Here is a 20,469-nt window from a genome sequence, read left to right as displayed (position 1 = left end):
CCTTGAGCCGAACCTATGATTGCCTTGACGTACTCAAAGGTTGTTTTCGTTTCCCGGCTTCCCAACTGGATGCTAGGTTAGATTAGGTTAAATTATTGAGTATAATTACGCTAGGCTAGGTTAAGTTTAGTTAAACACTTTGGTTGGGATGTCCTTTTGCCGTAACCCTGACGACTCAAACGGGTTGACACAGTGGAACACAGCTAAAAACAACGGGGAAACAGATTTCGCACGAAACATTTATTTACCACCCAGAAGTAATAAAAAATATATAACAGACTATCACGAAGAAGAAGAAGAGCAAAGAATGGAACTAAACGCTAACTTACAAGAAAACACAGATGGGAGCAATTTTTTTCTGATTTGCACACATTTTCATTCAGTTTCATCCCCTAAAACTGCAAAAACCATATGATTGTGGGATAAAGTCAGTGAGACGCAAGAAAGGATTTGATAGCCGTATGCTCAGTCAGTCCAAAATGTGTTGGGAAGAACGAAAATGAACGAAAAATGAAGAACTGAACATTAACTTACTATAACTCAAGGATGAAAGTCCCCCCCCCCCCTAATTAGCAAACATTTTCGTTCCATTTTCCCCCCCAAAACTGCGAAACCCATTATGAGTGTAGGGTAGAGCTAGGTGAGGCATGAGAAGGGACTGACAACCGTATGCTCAGTCAGTTGGAAATGTGTCGGGAAGCACAAAATCGAGCGAAGGATGTGGAACCAAACACTATCTTATGAGAACACATGGATGAAAGAGTAATTTTTTTTTCTCTAATTAGCAAACATTTTCGTTCCAATTCATCCCTTAAAACTGCAAAAACCACTATAAGTGTGGGTAAGAACTAGGTGAGAAGCAAGAAAGGACTGATAACCATATGCCCTGCTGGTCCAAAGTGTGCTGGGAAGCATGAAATCGAACGAAGAATATGGAACTGAACCCTAACTTAGAAGAACATATGGATGAATTTTTTTTCTCCCTGATTAGCATACGTTTTCACTCCATTTCGTTCCCTGAAACTGCAAAACCCATGAATTTTCATCTAACCATTCAGCCTTCAGTATGCCTTGTAAGCATGTTTCTGTTCTCTCTGCATAATCATCTCACCACTGGGAACCCTCTGCCAGGAATGATGCTCACCCAGTCGTTTCAAAACTAACCATAGGTTTTTCTAAAATATATGCTCAGTGTGCTTCCCAGGCTAAATTTTCTCAACAACCTAACCTAACCTATCCCAAACCCACAGACCCTTCCTGCACCATCCAGTCTCCCAGCTCCTCCCGTTCCAACCCATCCTAATTCACCTCAACCCTTACCTCCATCACAACCTCCTCCTACCCCTTCCCCTCCACCCACACCACCTCCCCCCTGTGCTGCAGCAGCCAACACACATCGCACACACAACATAAATATCCTTCAGTTAAACATAGATGGCATAAACACCAAAATACATGAACTCACACAATTCATCAAACAACAGAACATACACATTGCCATCTTACAAGAAACAAAACTACACAGAACACAGAAAACACAGACATTTCATAACTTCACCACCATTCGACAAGACCGGGCTGACGGCGGTGGCGGTGGACTCATCACCCTGGCACACAAATCTATCAACTTTGTAGATACCAATGCACACACAAAGTCACTTCTCCCCCCACATGACACCACAACAGAAATACAATCAATTAAAATACGCACTGGTAACAAATCACACATAACAATCGCTAACACATACATTCCCCCCCAATCATCCCCCACAGTACCACACAATTACTCTCCACAGATACACCACATCACTAACATACCCAGCATCATCCTGGGTGGTGATTTCAATGCCAAGTCGTCGGCCTGGCATGTCAACAACCCTGACACAGACAGAGGACTGGTAATACAATCCCAGACAGATCATCTCTTCATACTAAACAGTCTAGACCAACATACCCATATCCCACACCAAGCCCTCTTCCTCCCATCATCTCCAGACATCACCTTCTGCTCCGCAAACCTCGCCCCACTACATCATGGAGAATGGTCAAAACCCTAGGTTCTGATCACCTCCCAATCATCATCACTACCAAAACCAGAATCACCCCAGCTGGCCACAAACACACATACATTAACCCCTTCTTTACCGACCCCTCCCCCAAATGTAACCATTACGTTTACCCCCCAGACCGACCTGATAGCTCCCCCTCCCGTAGTGTGAGGGGTAGTGTATATTTTCTGCCACATCAAAACTATTCACTCTTTTTTATTTGTTTGTACACTGATGATTACATAAACCCAGCATGATGTTGGTAATAAAAAAATATTATTAAATAAATCATTACGGTATATAAGTTTACATATCTTATGCTAAAGTACTGTTACCCAGGTAACTACTGTACAAACTGGCTTGAAAAAAATGTCCTGCACAGATGGATGGCTTATTTATTTACCTTGTAAGCTAACCATGAAGTATGTGGACACACGTGATGGTGATGGCGACCTTGACCCACTTGTTGCCGAGAGTGCAGCGTCACTGAGCTCCCTACTATTTTCCTCCTCCTTCCTCACTCACATCAACTTTGCTATCATTTTCAGGATCACAGTCATCTACTGACACATCAGACACTGCTGCATCATCATCTGATACATCTAAATAAGTATCCTCATGAGGAATAAACTCGTCACTATCGGAATTTGCCAGAGATGCCATGAGAGAAAAATATCCTGTACACCCTCTCTCGAGGTCAAGTGCGTGGTAACTGACTCTCTCAGGCAGGCCAAGGGGTGTAAAGTTTGCCGTATGTCAGCAGAAAATACAGTACGATATCTGTAGTAGAAATTATAAATAAAATAATGATTGGTCTAAAAGAGGTTACATCACAGATGAGTGAGCAAGCCATTGGTGCCACCGCAACTCAGTCATGACGTATCTTATGGTGTCAGAATTCATCAGAACTTCGTCACAGTCTTTGTCGTCAAAACACAGAGCTGTTGCTAACACGAGGTCCTCAGAAACAGCCTTACTGGGCTACCCTGAGGCCCATAAGCTGCCATTCATTAGAGGGTGTCCCAGCGTACAACAGTAGCGGTTCCGGTGTCTCACGGGTGTTTACTGGCGATGTACGGGGGTACATCAAAACACATTTTCGGTAAAGAAGGGGTTAATTATAAGTGAGCTAACTGGGAGGCCTTTGTAACTGAAACAGTACAACATTTCGAAACACTAAACAGCACACCCATCACAAACATCAACACTGCTGTGAACACTTTCAATACAATCATACAAAATGCAGACAAAACACACATCCCTAGAGGCAACAGGAAGAAATACATCTCCAACTTCACACCAGAAATTCAAGGCCTCATCAGACAACGGGACACACTGCGACACTCCCCAACACCCCATACAACAAATACAAGAACTCAACACTCAAATAAACAATAAAATATCAGACCAGCAAACACTAAACTGGAAAAATTACCTCCAAGCACTTGACCACAAAACAAACATCAGTAAACTCTACAAAACACTAAACAGCATCACACTTTCCAACAGCAACACCACACAATCACACGCTGCCATCACAACAACAGACACCATACCCTTAAACAAACAACAAGCAAACACTCTCATCAATCACTTTTCACAAGTCAGCCATCTAAACCCCCATCCCGAAGACTGACGTATCATCTGACGTAAGAGACAGTTCCCCACAGACCCAGACTAGGCACCTTTCACTTACAACCAGACGAAGCACATCATTAACAACCTCAAGCACTCATCTGCCTGTGGACCAGACAATATAAGCAACATTCATCTTAAACACCTAGGACCACAAGGCATACAAGAACTCATCAACATATCAAACTACAGCTACTCACACAACACAATACCCAACATCTGGAAGCATGGCAATATCATCACTACCCCTAAACCCAACAAAGACCCCACGTTACCCTCCTTACATCGCCCCATCACACTCCTCTGCACCCCCTCTAAAGTCACTGAATGACTGGTACTACAACTAGTCACACCACACATTCCCCTAGCCCAGTCACAACATGGCTTTAGGCCACTACACTCCACAAACACCCTTCTTACAGACCTTACACAGAGAGTTCTTGATGGCATGAATTCAGCTAGGCCACCACACAGAACACTCCTAGTCACACTAGACATTAGCAAAGCTTTTGATGCCATCCCCCGCCACAACCTCACAAACAAAATACCCAACACAAACATGCACAATAACACACAAAGATGGCTGGCAAACTACTTAGCATTAAGATGTGCACATGTAACATTTGCTGGTCAGTCTTCTAACATCAGAAACTTCACAAACGGCATCCCCCAAGGATCTGTTTTGTCCCCTACACTCTTTAGCCTATACATGCACAACATACCCACACCCCACACACCACAGATACACATAGCTTCCTATGCAGATGATATAACACTTACATGTACGCGGCAAGACGCAAACACAGCTGCACACATCATGCAACCTTACCTCAACACACTACACGAATGCTTCACCACAAACAGGCTCAAAATAGCCCCAGCCAAATCTACAGTGACTCTTCTCACAAACTGGACAGCAGAACACAGTCACATCCCACACCTCACCATAAACAACACCCCTCTACCACACACACACACACAAAATCCTTGGTGTAACATACAATACATCAATGTCATTTAACCCCTTAACCGCGGGGCGTCACTTTCGTGATGCTTGGGAGCAAGGGATCATACCGCGGGGCGTCGCTTTTGTGATTCTGTGTTATTTTGAATTCACCCGGGCTTCCAAGTGGGGGCTTGTATCATCTATCAGTACTGCCAATGTCCAACACTAGTCAGCACTCCTAATCTCATCTGTACTCCCATCCATTGTTGACAATTTAGCCATTTCTCCCCGTTCTTGACTCCCCTCCCTACCCCCCCTTCATTACCCTATCCTCTCGCCTGCCCGGCTGTGCTACGCTAAGTAAATCTTCCCTGGAATTTTTCACTGATTTCATCCATTGAAATAAGCCCTATGCCCTATTCTTATACCAAATAATATATACAAGAAAGAAATAAGGTAAGTGAGAGTGCCATACACCTGGAATTGGCTAATTATCACCTGACAACACCTCACGTGCCGTATAATCTATATTCGTAATAAATATACATATAAGGAGGGAAGGGAGAAGCCTAAGTGATATTTACATTCACCTGGAACTACCTAATTTATAATGTATTGTCTAGATTTCCTGCCAATCATTTCAGTGCTAGACATAGCTGTTTCAAGAGCTAACATTGGTAGCACTGAATATCCCCAAAGTAGGCCTCCACCCGGCCCTCCCTTATCAGTTTACTCTCATCTTCCGAAGTGGAGGTACGTCTGTTTCCTCTTGCTGACTTCAGGGACTTTTTTCACCCCCATGCAAAGGGCCCTGTGACCTTTACCCCCTACTAAACCTCGTGTGGAAAGAGGTAAAGGGCTGACAATTGATAAAACAGTGACTACGATCTTTCTATTGAGTAAAACAGTGCAAGTGGAATTGTAAATAATGTGTAAACAGCAAGTGAAAGTAATGAATGTAAATATACGTGAACAATGGAAAATGGTTTTATAAGTTACTTCAAGTGACAGTGCATAACACAGTGTAAATAAAATAGAAATGTAAATAACGTAAATAAAATAGAGAACGTAAATAGAAATGTAAATGAGTAGTATTATAAGAATACGAGAATATACCCTAGGAGTAATGAAAGTGAAAGTTTCACTCTAGCATGTCTGAATGCTGAGTTATGAGAGTGAAGATGAAAGTGACATTCACTCTCAATGCTAGTATACAGGACGAGAAAGTGAATGCTACGTATTTTACTGAAAGAAATTAAATCCCTACAGTGACAATAAACTAATGCTACTGAAGGAAACTTATGGATAAAGACTGTAGATATATATAAGTGTTATATAGTAATAGAAATATAAAGTGTGAGGGGTTTTATGAATAATAAATGACAGAGTACCAAGAGCGAACTAGTGCAAGTGCGACAGTCAGACACGCTCATAATTTTCATTGCTTTCACAGTGTTTTTTTTTTTGGAGTATGGATCCCAAACTACTTGAAAATCATAGAGTAGTGTTTACAGTGTTAATACCTGGCTGTGGTAATCATATTACGGGTTGTCGGGAAGTGTAAAGTGGAGACTTCGTTACCCAACTTCAGAGGTCTCCACAAGTCCTACGGTAACTGACGAAGGCTCAACAAACATTCCAGGAGAAAGCTGAAGGTATGTGCCATAAGCATATGTAATTTTAATATTCTAGGACTAATAACTGATTTTTAGCAAAATATTTTTTGAGAGTCTGTCGGAGTCCGAATAACCCCGCAGCACACGCAAAACATCGGTAAACATGCCCGCGGTGTAGGGGTTAAACAACACATCACAAACATTAAAAATAAAATAACACCAAGACTCAATGCTTTGAGGTCACTTGCCCATACAACATTCAGACACAACAAAGAAACCACCACCACAGTATACAAACAATACATACGTTCAGTGATGAATTATGCAAGCCCTGCCTGGGCTTCTAACCTCACCAAAACACACTACAACACTCTACAGACCCTATAGAACAAGGCCCTAAAAATAATCACAGGCTGCACAGCTACTAGACCCACAGACCACCTACATCAAGAAACCAAAGTCCTCAAAGTCAAGGATCACCTTAACATGAGAGGCAATCAGTTTCTTGCTGCAGCCTCCACAAACCCACAACATCCACTATATTACATGGCAGCATATCCATCCACACCAAGGAACATCAAAACAACACCCAGCACATGATACCATACACAAATACTGTCATCTCTCCCCCCTCGCCCACCTCAGACCAGCTTCCAGAAGCATATCCACACTCAGAGCACTCGCCGCTTCATTCAGTCACTTAAAGATAACACACAGCTATATGCACGGCCTCCTGACATCCACCCTTCTGAGTCCTATCTTCCTTGTGAGGACAGGGTCCACCTGGCAAGGCTGAGATGTGGGCACCATCCAGCCCTCTTAAGCTACCAGAAGAGGCTGGATGACTCAGTTGCTGATGCCTGTCCAGGATGCAACACAGCACCCCATATTAAGCACATTATGGAAGACTGCATTGCACATAATCACCTACGCCAACAACACAACATACACTCTTTGAGAGCTCTGTGGGAAAGCCCGGTCTCGGCCGTGGCCTTCCTAAGGGACTCGGGGCTGTTCGGCCAGACTGCCTAGGGAACAACTACTACTACTACTACTACCTATCCCACTAGGGCTGCTTGGCTGAGGTGTCTGGCTGTGGTACTGAGACAAATACCCATACAGAACGAAAATATGCGCCCAGGAAAGGCATCCAGAGTTTAGAGGGTGACATAATCACGCTCAGCTTTGAAATTTCGTCGCCAGGCCAGCTGACTTTCCGCGTGAGCTCAAGTTTTTCTGCATGTTGATACGACTTGTCTCATTATGCTAGGCATGAAAGAACAAAAACATGTTGCCCAACCATATGTTACTCAAGGACTGAGTGTACAGTTTTGCATTCAGGCAGCTTAATACAGTGAATGAAGATTGAGGGTCACAGAGACACTCCTGCTCACGACATCTGTTGTTCATTGCCTCTCTCCAGCCTCTAGTTCTCCCCTGCTCCCACCAGGGGGCTACAACATAACGGTTGGTTCTCTTTACAAAACTAACTACAGTATTCCCTCAATTATCCAACGTAATAGAGCCAAAGGCATGTTCGGGTGATGAACAATATCCCCCCTACCATACACAGACCCTACCTATACCCAACCTCCAACCTATATCTATACCTAACCCATTTGTACAGTACCTCTGCGTATTTTGGTAATGTTTTCTGGCCATATAGACATCAATGCACACATAGGAATAAACATACTAATTTTAAACACCAAGAAAACCATGCAAAAAACCACTGAAAACCAAAAAACATCCTATCTACACACTACTACATGTACAATACCCCTCCTAATTTTGGCAGTTTTCAATCATCAAAACACACACAGGAATATCCAAAGTAATGCTAAACACCAAGAAAACCATGCAAAAAAAAAAAAATAATGAATAAAAAATACATACATATATATATGTATGTATACAGTAGTACCCCTCCAAATTCTGGCTGTGTTTTCCTGTCATTCTGCCATATTGAGACATCAAAACCCACACAGAAATATCCATTTTAATGTTAAACACCAAGAAAACAATGCATAAACAACAAAAATCCATAAAAAAAACTAAAGACGGGTTGGAAAATCAGTTATCTTTCCATGACATGAGTGATAGGGGCTCCCGGAGAAAAGAAAAAAAAAATCCACAGCCAAACATGCCACTGGAAATTGGTTATATTGGTATAAATGGTATACCAACATCTTTGCTGGTGTTTATACTATAAGATAAACTAATAAAAACACAGACAACTGTTGAGTAAAATTTAAAAAACTGCAGTGAGAGTAAATGCTGTTTGAGTAAAACTGCATTCATTGATTCATTCATCATGTAATTAAGTGTTGCCCCATAAGCAGCATAGAAGCTCGGGGCTTGGTAAGTTGGTCCTGACATTTAAGTTGAGAGTGACCAGTCTCACTTATCCCTGAGTGGCATTATGTGAGCAATAAACCCCAACCATCCCTTGGATATAAACCTGCACTGGCTCAATTTGACTGGAGCACCTTAATTGCCCACTAAACCACCAAGCACCATAATTTGGTTATATGGTTACCACCCAGCATAGTAAATGGTTTCCTGGTGTACAGAAAACCATTTGGCTTATCACACAGTGCAGTCACCCACAGGCAGAAGGAAGAAGACAGAATAAAGGAAAGAAAGACAAAAGAAGATTAATGGAAAGAAGGAAGAGAGGAAAGGGCAGGCACCTGAGAGCAGCACTACATCGAGTGTTACCTTCATATAACTCCCACTATCCTAGTGCAAAATTCTGCTCGCACCTTGCAAGAGTTAACCTTTAGCTGGCAGCAGAGCTATATACAGACTGTGCAAAATCTACAGAAAATTTGCGAGAAGACTACATATAGAAAATTTTCCAAACATTGTCCTCTGTAAACCCTGGCAGAGACTATATATAGTCGGCAGTGTGTAAGTGCCCTAAAGCATCAAATATCCCTAACAGGCAATATACGGGTCGCAGGTGGCTTATTTAAGGTTGCTCACTCAGTGACTCAATCAGTCTGTTTCCAGCTCTTAGAGGGGACACAATACTCCACTGTTTCTCCTGTAGACCTCAATTTCTAATTTTCTATTGATATTTGGACATTGTAGACATTATCATGTCCCACATAAGGAGGAACATTAATGATGATGAGATACAACTTATTCTAGATCAGGATTTGGATGATGATTTCACTGACGATATTAACAGTGGTTCTATATCCAATAGTGATGGTGATGACACTGATAATGGTGATGAATCACAGCTTGAGATTGCAGAGGAGCCAAATGATAATCTGTCAAGTGAAAAAGTTGATGGCAATGATGATAGCGCTCCAGTTGGGTGGTTGAGTCATTCTCCAGTTAGTTGAGAAAGACTGCCATTTACTGGAGACACAGGGGTCAAAGTAGTTTTGCAAAATCCTCAGGACCCACTGGAGATTTTTATGTCTTTTGGACACAAGGATATAATTGAACATGATTATGTGCAACACACAATTTAGGAAAAGAGACAGTAGGTTGATTACATATGAGTCTGGGGGAAACAGCAATTAGACAGATTATTTTCTGGTCAGGAGGACTGATAGGAAGTTCGTGAGGGAGGTAAAAGTTATGGGAAGCATGGAGTGAGTACAACAGCACAAATTATTGATATGTAACATGGTGCTTAAAGAATTAGTGATGAAAAAGAGGACTTATGTACCTAGGATGAAAATATGGAAGCTGGAAAACCAAGCAGTAACGGATGCCTTCTACAACGAGATGAGGAGAGTGGTGCCTGAACAGGGTGCCCTTGAAAGAGGCATTAGTGAACTGTACACAGCCCTAAAGAACCATCTCTTGAGAGTTACTGATGCAGTATGCGGTTGGATAAGACATAACTTGGTGGTGGGATGAGGGTATAGAAGCTGCAGTTAAGGAGAAAAGAAGGTTTTTCTGGGAATGGAAGAAGGGTGGTAACAAACAGGAATACTTGGGTGCCAACCGTAGGGGTAGAAGAGAGGTATAGAGGGTGAAGTCTGAGTCAAAGACTTTTACTTGATAACCAAAATTGTGTGGAAAGGAAGAATATGATATTTAGGGTGGCAAATCAGGTGAAGAGGGATAATCGGGATATTATAGGTGAGTAGTGTATGGAGAATGATGAAGGAAGGGCAGTGGTGAACAGTGGGGATATTAAAGACGCATGGAGAGAGCATTATACGAGTAGTAGGCTGCTGAATGAGGAGTCTAACTGGGACAGGGAGGGTTTGGAGCCAGTAGATCCAATATTTGGCCCTTGGCCTCTGACTGACGTTACTACTCGTGAGTGTGGCAATAGGCAGGATGCAGGTGGGGAAGGCAGCAGGTGTGTTTGGGTTGACTTCTGAAATGTTGAAGGCCTCAGGAGATATGGGAGTGAGGTTAGTCAATGACCTGATATATATGATTATATATGAGTGTGTTGTCCCAGATGGTTGGCTAAAGAGTGTAATTGTAAATGTGTACAAATCAAAGGGTGATGCCTTGGAAAATGGATATTATAGAAGTATAAAGCTTTTGTATCAGATCATGAAGGTAATGGAGAAAGTTCTAGAAGGTATGATCAGAGAAAGAGTGAATACTGATGAGATGCAGTTTGGGTTGCCAGGCGAAGAGATCACTGATGCCATATTCATTGTTCAACAGCTTCAGGAAAAATATATAGGAAAAAGGGAACTGTACATTGTTTTTGTTGATTTGAAGAAGGCCTCTGACAGAGTCCCTCGAAAGGTGGTGAAGTGGGCAATGAGAAAGCTTGGGACAGAGGAGTGTGGCCATGTCCATGGGTGCTCGCACCCAGGTAAGAGTGAATGGAGATTTGAGTGACGAGTTTTACGTGAATGTTGGTGTGCATCAGGGGTCAGTTTTGAGTCCTTTGTTGTTTATCCTTGTACCTGAAGCCCTCTCACGTGACTTCAGAAATGGACTCCCATGGGAGGTGCTGTATGCTGATGACTTGGTATTGACTGCAGAGAATGAAAGGGAGGTGGAGGAAAGATTTAGGAAGTGGAGTGAGGGTATGGGGCACAAGGACTTAAAGAGTTAATGAAAATAAAACAAAAGTGATGATATCTAGGGTTGGTGGCGGTACTGTCAACGAACAGGGAGAGTGGCCATTGGCAATTTGCAATAAGAGCGTGGGAAGTAATTCCATCTTGTGCAGTGTTTGTGATAAGTGGGTGCATAAGAGATGTGGTGGTACTAGAGGTACACTGCGAGATAATGTTGATTTATGTGTATGGTGTGCTGGGGAGAGCAGGTGAGGAATGTCAGGTATGAATGGATTGAACTTGATGGTGAGTCTCTTGTGTGTGTAGAAGAGTTTTGTTACTTGGGAGACATGTTATGTGCAGTAGGATGGGATGAAGCTAGCTCTGTGGCTAGGGTGAGAAGTGGTTGGAAGAAGTTCAGGGAGCTGTTGTCTCTCCTGACATTGAGAGGGCTCTCCCTACATGCTAAGGGATCTTTGTATGCAGCATGTGTTAGGACTGTAATGCTGTATGGTAGTGGGACCTGGGCAGTAAAGAAAGAGGATATTTGCAGGCTCAAACGTACAGAAATGACAATGATTAGATGGATGTGCAGTGTGTCCCTGAGTGCAAGGCCTGGGGGTTAGATGGGACTGGATTGTATTGGTGTTGTGATGAGGAGAGGTAGATTGAGGTGGTTTGGGCATGTGAAGAGGATGAGAGATGATAACTGGGTGCAGAAAGTGAGAAACATTAATATTGGGGGTTGGGTTGCAAACGGGCAGACTGAAAAAGACCTGGGATGAGGTCATTGAGTGTGACCTCAGGGTTAAGGGACTGAACAGGAAGGCTACCATGGACTGAGAAGCACTGAGAGACGTCATTAGGTGATCAAGGCTGAAGCATGCAAGCATGTTGGAGGCTTCAAAAACGAAAACAAATATAGTGAGAGAAACAAACAATTGTGCTGCCAAGGTCTGTGAAGAAAGGAGAAGCATGGGGAAAATGATGAAAAGGAGTAAAGATCTGAAGTGGAAGGAAACTAATATTGGGGAGATGTACTGTATACCTTCTTTGGTTTGGTCATTTCACAAGGCATAATAAAGAAGCCTACAATCTACTCATACCACTCCACCAACCAGATGCTTGCAACACATATACAGCAACTGTTTCACATTGCAGTAAAGTCTATATATAGATTATGTTAAAACATCACATGAAGCAGAGTCTACATACTGATTGTGTTAAAACCTTACATAATGCGGTGTAACTATATTTATGCTCCAATCCTGTGGTCAGGGGCATCTATATAAAGATATATATATATTTTTTTTTAGGTGCTTCTCAGCAACTGCTGCCGCCAGCTAAGGGTTAAGCATATGTCTAGTTTTCGTTTTTAAAGGCTCCAACATGCTTGCATGTGTCGGCCTTGGTCACCTAATGGCGGCTCTCCACGCTGAACGATCTATTGCAGCCTCCCTGTTCAGTCCCTTAACCCTAAGGTCACACCTAATGACCTCGTCCCATGTCTTTCTCGGTCTACCCCTCATAACCCCACCCCCAATATTAACACTTCTCACCTTCCTCACCCAATTATCATCCCCCATCTTCTCCACATGTCCAAACCACCTCAATCTACCTCTCCTCATCACAACACCAATACACTCCAGTCCCATCCTACCTCTCAACTCTTCCAGAATATCATGAGCTTTCTTGTGGATTTCGTGAAACTTTGATACGACCAATAGTATTTAAATACATCGCCAAAAACTTTAAAAACTCACGGGTTGTTGATGTCAGCGCGAAGGAGGGGAGGGGCTGAGGGAGTAAGGGGGGAGCTGAGAGGCAGGGCTAGCAAGGCAGGGAGCATAGAAGGGTAAGGAGGAGGGACAGGAAGAGGGAGAAGCAAGGCTGTGGGCAGGATTTTCACCCTTCTGTCCTGAGGCGGATGGACGCTTTTACCTGATTTGTGGCTTGTGGTCTGTCTTACATGTGTGGTGGCAGCTGGGAAAGGCTAATCCCTATGGCCGTGCAACTTTGGACATTCGGTGGGGATGCGTACAGGCACTTTGACACCGTTTGTGGGTTACGGTCCGTTTTAGTCGGGTGCTGGAGGTTCACAGGAAGTGAATAAGCCAGCGAGCGACTTTGACCATTCAGTACAGGGGCGGATGGACCACTTTGCTCAGGTTGTGAGTTATGGCCTATTTCCCGAGCACAGCTAAAGCCCAGCAGCCATGATACTGATTGTCTGAATATGTCAGCTGGCCGGCCGAATTTCTCAAAGACTTTTACATTCGGATAATCACAAGTAAATTCAGATAATGGTTTAATAGAGCCAAGGTCCATTATCTGGATAATGAACAGGTCCAGATACACACATCCGGATAAATAAGGGATTACTGTACCTATACTGTATGTCACATATGAGTACTTTATGTACTACACTTACTGTTACTATACTACACTCACCAGCGTGGTCCTGGACTAAAAGATCGGGACCTCCTGCGATATGATTCCCGATACCTGTCTGGAGGCGCGTGGTCCCAGTGGTGTGAGGAGCTCCCCCACTGTCGGCCACGGCTCTCTCTTCCCCAGTCACCCGGGTGGTTACGCTCTCTCCCTCGCCCACCATCACCACCCCACCTTCCTGAAGACATCTGTCAACAATATGCTGATTTTAAGATTTTGTGGCAAAAAATACAGTAGAAAACTAAAGTGTTATTATGCAAAACATGGTGTATACTTACATCTTGTTGGACATCAATAATTAATATTCTTTAAATGAGCATATGTCTACATGCTGTAAACAACACATTTTCCTTATTAAAAATTATTTTTTTCATTTGCCATCAACAATCTTTTTCCTGTATCCTAGTCCATGCAGCATATTATGTTCTTAAATCATAGGCTTTCGTTTGCAAAGTTCATACATCTTAAACAGGAATACATAAATGATGCATGCTGAAAATGACATATATTCAACAGGCTATGGTGCTACTGGAAAAGGTTATACCATTCATCAAATATAAAAAGAATAAAGAATGAACAAAATAGTAAAGCAGTATTCTACTAATGAATCTTCTAGAGTCAAGTCAGAAAGAAGAGTGGGAGCTGAGGAATGGTTTTACAAATTAATATTCCTCACCTTCCTCCCCATCCACCACAAGAAGAATGGTGTATTGAAGAAAGGCAACTTCATCCTGCAGTCCACCCCATGGATACAAATCTCTTAAGGGTCACACCCAGCTGGTATGCTTTATCTCACTAGACACTCAGGCATAATTTTGATGGTTACCATCCAACACATTAAATAATTTTCTGCATTACAGGCTTGTCATTCGGTGTAGAGCCACCTGAGGGTAACACTAAACTAACTAAGTGGATGTGGGAATCCACACATAAAATGGTACAGTTTATTACAGTATTTCTTGGTGGTTCAGTATAAACAGTGACAAATTATTCTGTGTTAAAAACAAACACACACACACACACACACATACACAAAGCAGTTTACTGAGATTCCGTTCTTATTAGCTACTTCACTTACTCTAATACTACCACTGTACTCGGCAGTCAGGACTGTTCCATTTTTATTGATCTGATGACATATTTCCACTGTAATCCTGCTGGGTCCCGATAATTTTATTCAAATTAGGAATAACTTCTAGCATTAACCTTTTGAGATTCTGATGACGATTTTGATCGTCATTTCAAATCCAACCTCAGAGATTCCAATGACGCTTTAAATCGTCATTTAAAGAAATTTTTGTAAAATATTCACCATAAATTACATTTACGCGTCATAACAAAGAGGCTCGAGAGTGGCGTTATAGAATGGTTGCTCTATGCATGGCAGGTACTGCACAGCTGGTCTGACTCATGGCTTTGTTTCTTTATCACTTTAGTCTTGGCGAATATTATTCTACAGCAAGTCATAAAATTTTTGGTTTTTGCCTAAATTCAGCTCATTGTTTTGACTTTTTATTTTCTTTGTTTTCCTTTTTTGAACATACTACGATAAAGTTCAACTATTCAGCTTCAAAATATCACCACAACCAGCAGCCTATCATAAAACGTGTATTTACACTGACCGATCAAAGAAAAAGATTGTGAAACGAATATGTGGCCAAGACTAAAACAAAATTTTGCATCTCATTTTACCACACAATAAAATGCAAAAATTACTATAATCTAAATATCATTGTAAAGGCAATTTATTGTAGTTTTGCAAGTGTGTGATAAATAGTACACTGTGCAACATTAAGCGGAGAGAGATAACCTTTTTTGTGTGAAATACAGTAATCCCCCACGAACCACACGGTTCACCAACCATGAAATTCACTTACAAACAGTAATATATTTGTATACCAAATCATCTTGTGGTAGGTGGGGGCACTCACCATCCACTCACTTGATGCAGTGCTGCCCTCGGGTGACTCCCCTTTCCTCTCTTCCTTCCTTTCCTTCTGCCTTTACTTCCTTCATTCTTTCTTCTTCCTTCTGCTTATGGGTGACTTTACACACTCTCTTCTGTCTTTCTTTCCTTCATTCTTTCCTCTTCTTCTGCCTATGGGTGACTCTACACTGAGTGACAAGCCAAATGGTTTCCTGTCATCATCATCATCATCATCATCATCATCCGGACCTCCTCTCCCACCTAAGGGCAGGGTGAGGAGTAGCAATGTCCAGACAGCCCAAAATTGCCCAATCCAATGGGCCATGCTTCCATTCACTCATCATTCAAGCCCCCGGAATCCTGGCTCTATTGGATATGCCAAAAACATTCACCACGTTCTGTAGCGTCACATAATCGTATCCGACAGAGTCAATCCAGACACTGCCACGTTTAAAAGGGGTGCCAAAAATCCCTGATCATGCACTTCTCACAAAATTCATCCAGCCAGCTTGATCTCCTGTCAGTTCCCTAGCCTCACCGACTTCCAAACCTCTCTTCCTCACATATTCATCCACCATATCTCTCCACCTTCTCCTTGGCCTACCTCGCCTCCTCCCTCCTTTGAATTCGCTCGGATATACCTTCTTCACCACTCTATTGTTATCCATTCTCTCCGCATGACCATACCATCTCAGTACACTGTCTTCTATTTCCGTGTCCACCGACTTCCTCACTCCGCATCTTTCACAAATCACATTATTTCGTATCCTATCCACTCTCTGTACTCCACATACATTCCTCAGCAGTCCCATCTCCACTGCTCTTACTCTTGACTTTTCATTTTCATGCCACACCATAGTCTCACATCCATATGTTAAAGTTGGAACTAACACTCCTTCATGTAAGCCTCGTGCAGCTCCAACACTAAAGCCTCAGTTTCTTATCAAGGCATTCATTGCAACAGCTACATTTCTTCCTTGCGTCACTCTACTTTCAACTTCTTTTGCACATTTACCTCTCTTTTCTATCACTGTACCCAGGTATTTGAACTTTCTCACCAATTCCAGTCTCTCTCCATTCACTGTTACATTGCACTGGGAGTCACCTTCTCTCTCAATAGCCATCACTTTACTCTTTTCTACATTTACTCTCAAGGAATGACGCTTACAGACTTCAGCAAAACTCTGCACTAGCCTACCAAGTTCTTGTCCGGTACTTGCAAGCAGTACTTCATCATCAGCATACAACAAATTTAAGATATTCCATCCATCACCATTCATTACCAATGCCATCTCTCTTTCCATTACTCGTGTTTTCACTTCTCTCATCACCCCATCTATATATACATTGAACAACCATGGGGACATCACACAAGCTTGTCGCACGCCCACACTGATTGTGAACGATTCACTTAGATGCCCATTAACCCTAACACATGCTTCACTGCCATCATAAAAACCACTGACAGCACTTAACAGCTTACCGTCTACACTGTACATGTTCAAAACTTTCCACAATCCTTCTCTGTCCACTTTGTGATGTGCTTTTTCCAGATCCATGAATGCCATAAACACCTTATGGTCCTTCTCACAAGCTTTCTCTACTATGTCTCACTGCAAATATTTGGTCTACACATCCTCTGTCACTCCTAAAGCCACCCTGTTCATCACTCACTAGGACTTCTGACATCTCTCTAACTTTCTCTATAATAATTCTTCCATATACCTTCCCTACCACACTCAGTAAGCTTATGCCCCGATAAGTCTTGCATTCACTTCGTTCACCTTTATTTTTGTACAGGGGTACAATCACAGCCTTTTTCCACTCTGCAGGCACAGTTTCACTCATCCATGCCTTCTTACATATCTCCAACAAGCACTTCATTCCATTCTCTCCACTACATTTAAGCATCTCTGCATACACCTCATCAACCCCAGCTGCTTTCCCATTTTTCAGCCGCTTCACAGCACTCTTCACCTGTGCAAGTGTCACGTTGCCTGGCACTGCATTCCTTCTCTGCACTCCCAAAACCAATCATGTTAACAGCTGCTCTGCTCTCTCTATCCCCATTCATCAGGCTTTCAAAATATTCTTTCCATCTGGTCCTTACGTCATCTCCATGGGTTAATAATCTACCACCTGCATCCTTCACACCATCCCATTTCTTATCGTTTTCACTTCTACATTTCCGCACTTCTTTTGCAGAATAACTTTCTATTTTCAGAGTAGTTCGGATTCATTTTTCTTCCTAGATCCTCATTTACCTCCTCCTTTTTCCTCTTCACTAGTCTCTTTACGGGCTTCTTGCTCTCAACATAATTATTTCTTATTTCAACTGAACCCCTATCCTGTAACCACTTTATCCACTTCTTCCTCTTTTCCTCCATCGCTCTCTTTACCTCCTCATCCCACCATGCCGTACCTTTTTTCTTTGTTGTTCCTCTTGCCACACCACACACCGCTTTAGCATTCCTGTACACTAAGAAATCATTTACTATGCTGGGTGGTAACCATATAACCAAAGTATGGCACCTGTTGGTTTAGTAGGCAATTAAGGCACTCCAATCGGACTGAGTCTGTGCAGGTTTCTAAGGGGTGGTTGGGGTTTATTGCACATACTAATGCCACTCACGGAAGAGTGAAGCTGGTCACTCTCATCTTAAATGTTAGGACCAACATGCCTAGTCCCAGGTTCCTACACTCCTCATAGGGCGACACAGGATTAGATGATGATGGTGATGATGGCCAAATCACTCAATGCATAGCTTTGGTCCACAAACAGTTTGCAGTGGCTGCCACCTTGTGGCAGCAATGTTTTCTCATGCTAGCAGCTTTCTGCCTTCCAGTTCAGTCTGTGCTGTTACTGGGAGCACACTGAGTAGGTGTGTTGCTACAGTATCTCTCTCTGTTTATCACTTGTTCTGTTGTCATCATGGGTCTAAAACATTAGGTTTGGTGAAGATGAGGATGACGAGGGCAAAAGCAAGGAGAGTAACAAAATGACTCTTGCTGAAGTTAGCAAAGGGTTACTTATGGCCAACAGTTTTGCTGACTTCATCATTGACATAGATCTCTTCATGATGAACAGTCTAAAATTCAAGGATGGATTGGACATGTTACTGGCTCCATACAAACAGGTGCAGAAAGCTCTCTACAATAAAATGACGCAACCAGCTATCCTGTGCTACTTCAAGCCATTATCCAAGTCAGCTGACAGTGGTCCCCAGTCTTCAACCAGCATGGCACTCTAGCCAGCTGATAACCTTCGTAGTTCTAAGGTGTACTGTAAATCACTTTCTACCATACTTTTATTTTTTTTGTGTGTGATTACAGTTGGTACAGTGCAATACTGTGCAATAAAGACCAGAAAAATAGTACATCTTTTTCATGTTATACCCATTTTACTTTTGACTGAGGTTTTCTCTAACCCCATTTTCCCCATATACAGTTAACTTGACCAAACAAAGCATTCCCAACCATGGTGGTTTTCAGGAACATAACCCCCATTGTTGGTGGGGGAGTACTGTGCTGAAACTTGTGACTTGGAAAACACATCAGTAAGCTGCTAACCCAAATACTCCCTGTACACTAACCTGAGGCTTAGCAGTGCAATATTCCTCTACAGCCTCAATTCTCAATGGCCGTCTACATGCTTGAACTGGTCATCTACATGCTGTCTGCACTCCATCACATTACTGCTTACCTCATACTTATGCAGCTCTAGCTTGGCATCTACTTCTTCCTTCAGGTACTTCATTTCCCCCATGAAAGCATCTAGCTGTCCTTGCATCCTCAGTTGTACTTCCCTATGTTGCTCCTGCAATGCCTCTTGAAGTTGTTCATATCGTTCTTTTTGTTCTTCATGTTGTGCCTCTAGTGGTTCACTTTGTGCTTGCAATTGTTCTTCGAGTTCTTTCTGTCCTTCATTCTGAGCCTGTAATTGTTCTCTGAGTTCTTTCTGTCCTTTATTCTGTGCTTGTAGTTGGACACTTTGTGTTTGCAATAGCTTCATGAATGCAGCCAATGACCACATCCTCCTGCCCAGCTCCGGACCTTGTCTGCACACCCTCCCGCTCCTTGTCAAAGATTAGACTCATTGCAGCACTTTAATGATCCACGTTCCTGACACTAGTGTTATGTCCCCATCCCACACTGCGACAGAACTCCAACAGCAGTAGTTCAGCATAGGTAGGACATTGCCCAGTGAGTTGTTCTTCCTATGGTTAGCCTTTCGGTGCACAACAAGACAAGCTGAGGCGCTGTAAATAAACACTGGCTTCTTAAGTTCACTGTCTTTATTTTCCAAATAATTATACTTAATGCTTTCCAACTTCACTTCACTATTTTCACAAGCACCGAAAATACACAAACTACAGTAACACTTCACTGATTGCCAACAACACTTCACTATTTTCACAAGTACTGAAAATATACAAACTGCACTGCACTGACATTTAACTACATTCAAACTGAACTGAAACTGATTGAAACACCTTCTAATCTCTTCCCCATCCTTATATAAGCTTCCTATATTCTAAAGTGTTCTACACTTCCACATAGTTCTCGTGTATTCCCGAGAGAGCAACGGTTACAACAGTTACCAACTCGGAGACATCCAAAACACGCCAGAGTTATCTTACACTGCATAACATTCTAATTATTTAGTATACCCACTGAGATATAATTAAATAATCTAACAAGCAATCACATAAAGAAAACATCACAAACAAAAAGAACATAAAAATTAATGTACAACTTTGGTGGTTGGGGTGGCCATCATCCACCCACTCAGTGTAGTGGTACTGATTTTAGAGTAGCTCTACACAGAACGGCAAGCCAAATAATTTCC

The 20,469-nt window shown here is 42.4% G+C and overlaps 1 protein-coding gene and 1 long non-coding RNA gene across 2 annotated transcripts in view; one reads left to right on the top strand and one right to left on the bottom strand.

The window, feature by feature from the left end:
* Window positions 1–13,823, top strand: part of LOC145399837 (uncharacterized) — a 61,958-nt gene extending 48,135 nt beyond the window's left edge. Inside the window, exon 3 of the long non-coding RNA XR_013897340.1 lies at window positions 13,697–13,823. This is a non-coding gene — a long non-coding RNA (uncharacterized LOC145399837). The remainder of the gene's footprint in view (window positions 1–13,696) is intronic.
* LOC145399832 (uncharacterized) overlaps window positions 1–20,469 on the bottom strand; it is a 195,256-nt gene that overhangs the window by 31,674 nt on the left and 143,113 nt on the right. The window contains exon 17 of the mRNA XM_080272399.1: window positions 13,694–13,881. Within this exon, the coding sequence (XP_080128525.1) occupies window positions 13,694–13,881 (188 nt within the window). The remainder of the gene's footprint in view (window positions 1–13,693; window positions 13,882–20,469) is intronic.

The sequence above is a fragment of the Coenobita brevimanus genome, chromosome 50 (assembly GCF_032717465.1).
Source record: "Coenobita brevimanus isolate Jiangsu-jjx chromosome 50, ASM3271746v2, whole genome shotgun sequence".
NCBI classification, from domain to species: domain Eukaryota; kingdom Metazoa; phylum Arthropoda; class Malacostraca; order Decapoda; family Coenobitidae; genus Coenobita; species Coenobita brevimanus.
This window is presented reverse-complemented; position numbering and strand designations above follow the sequence as displayed.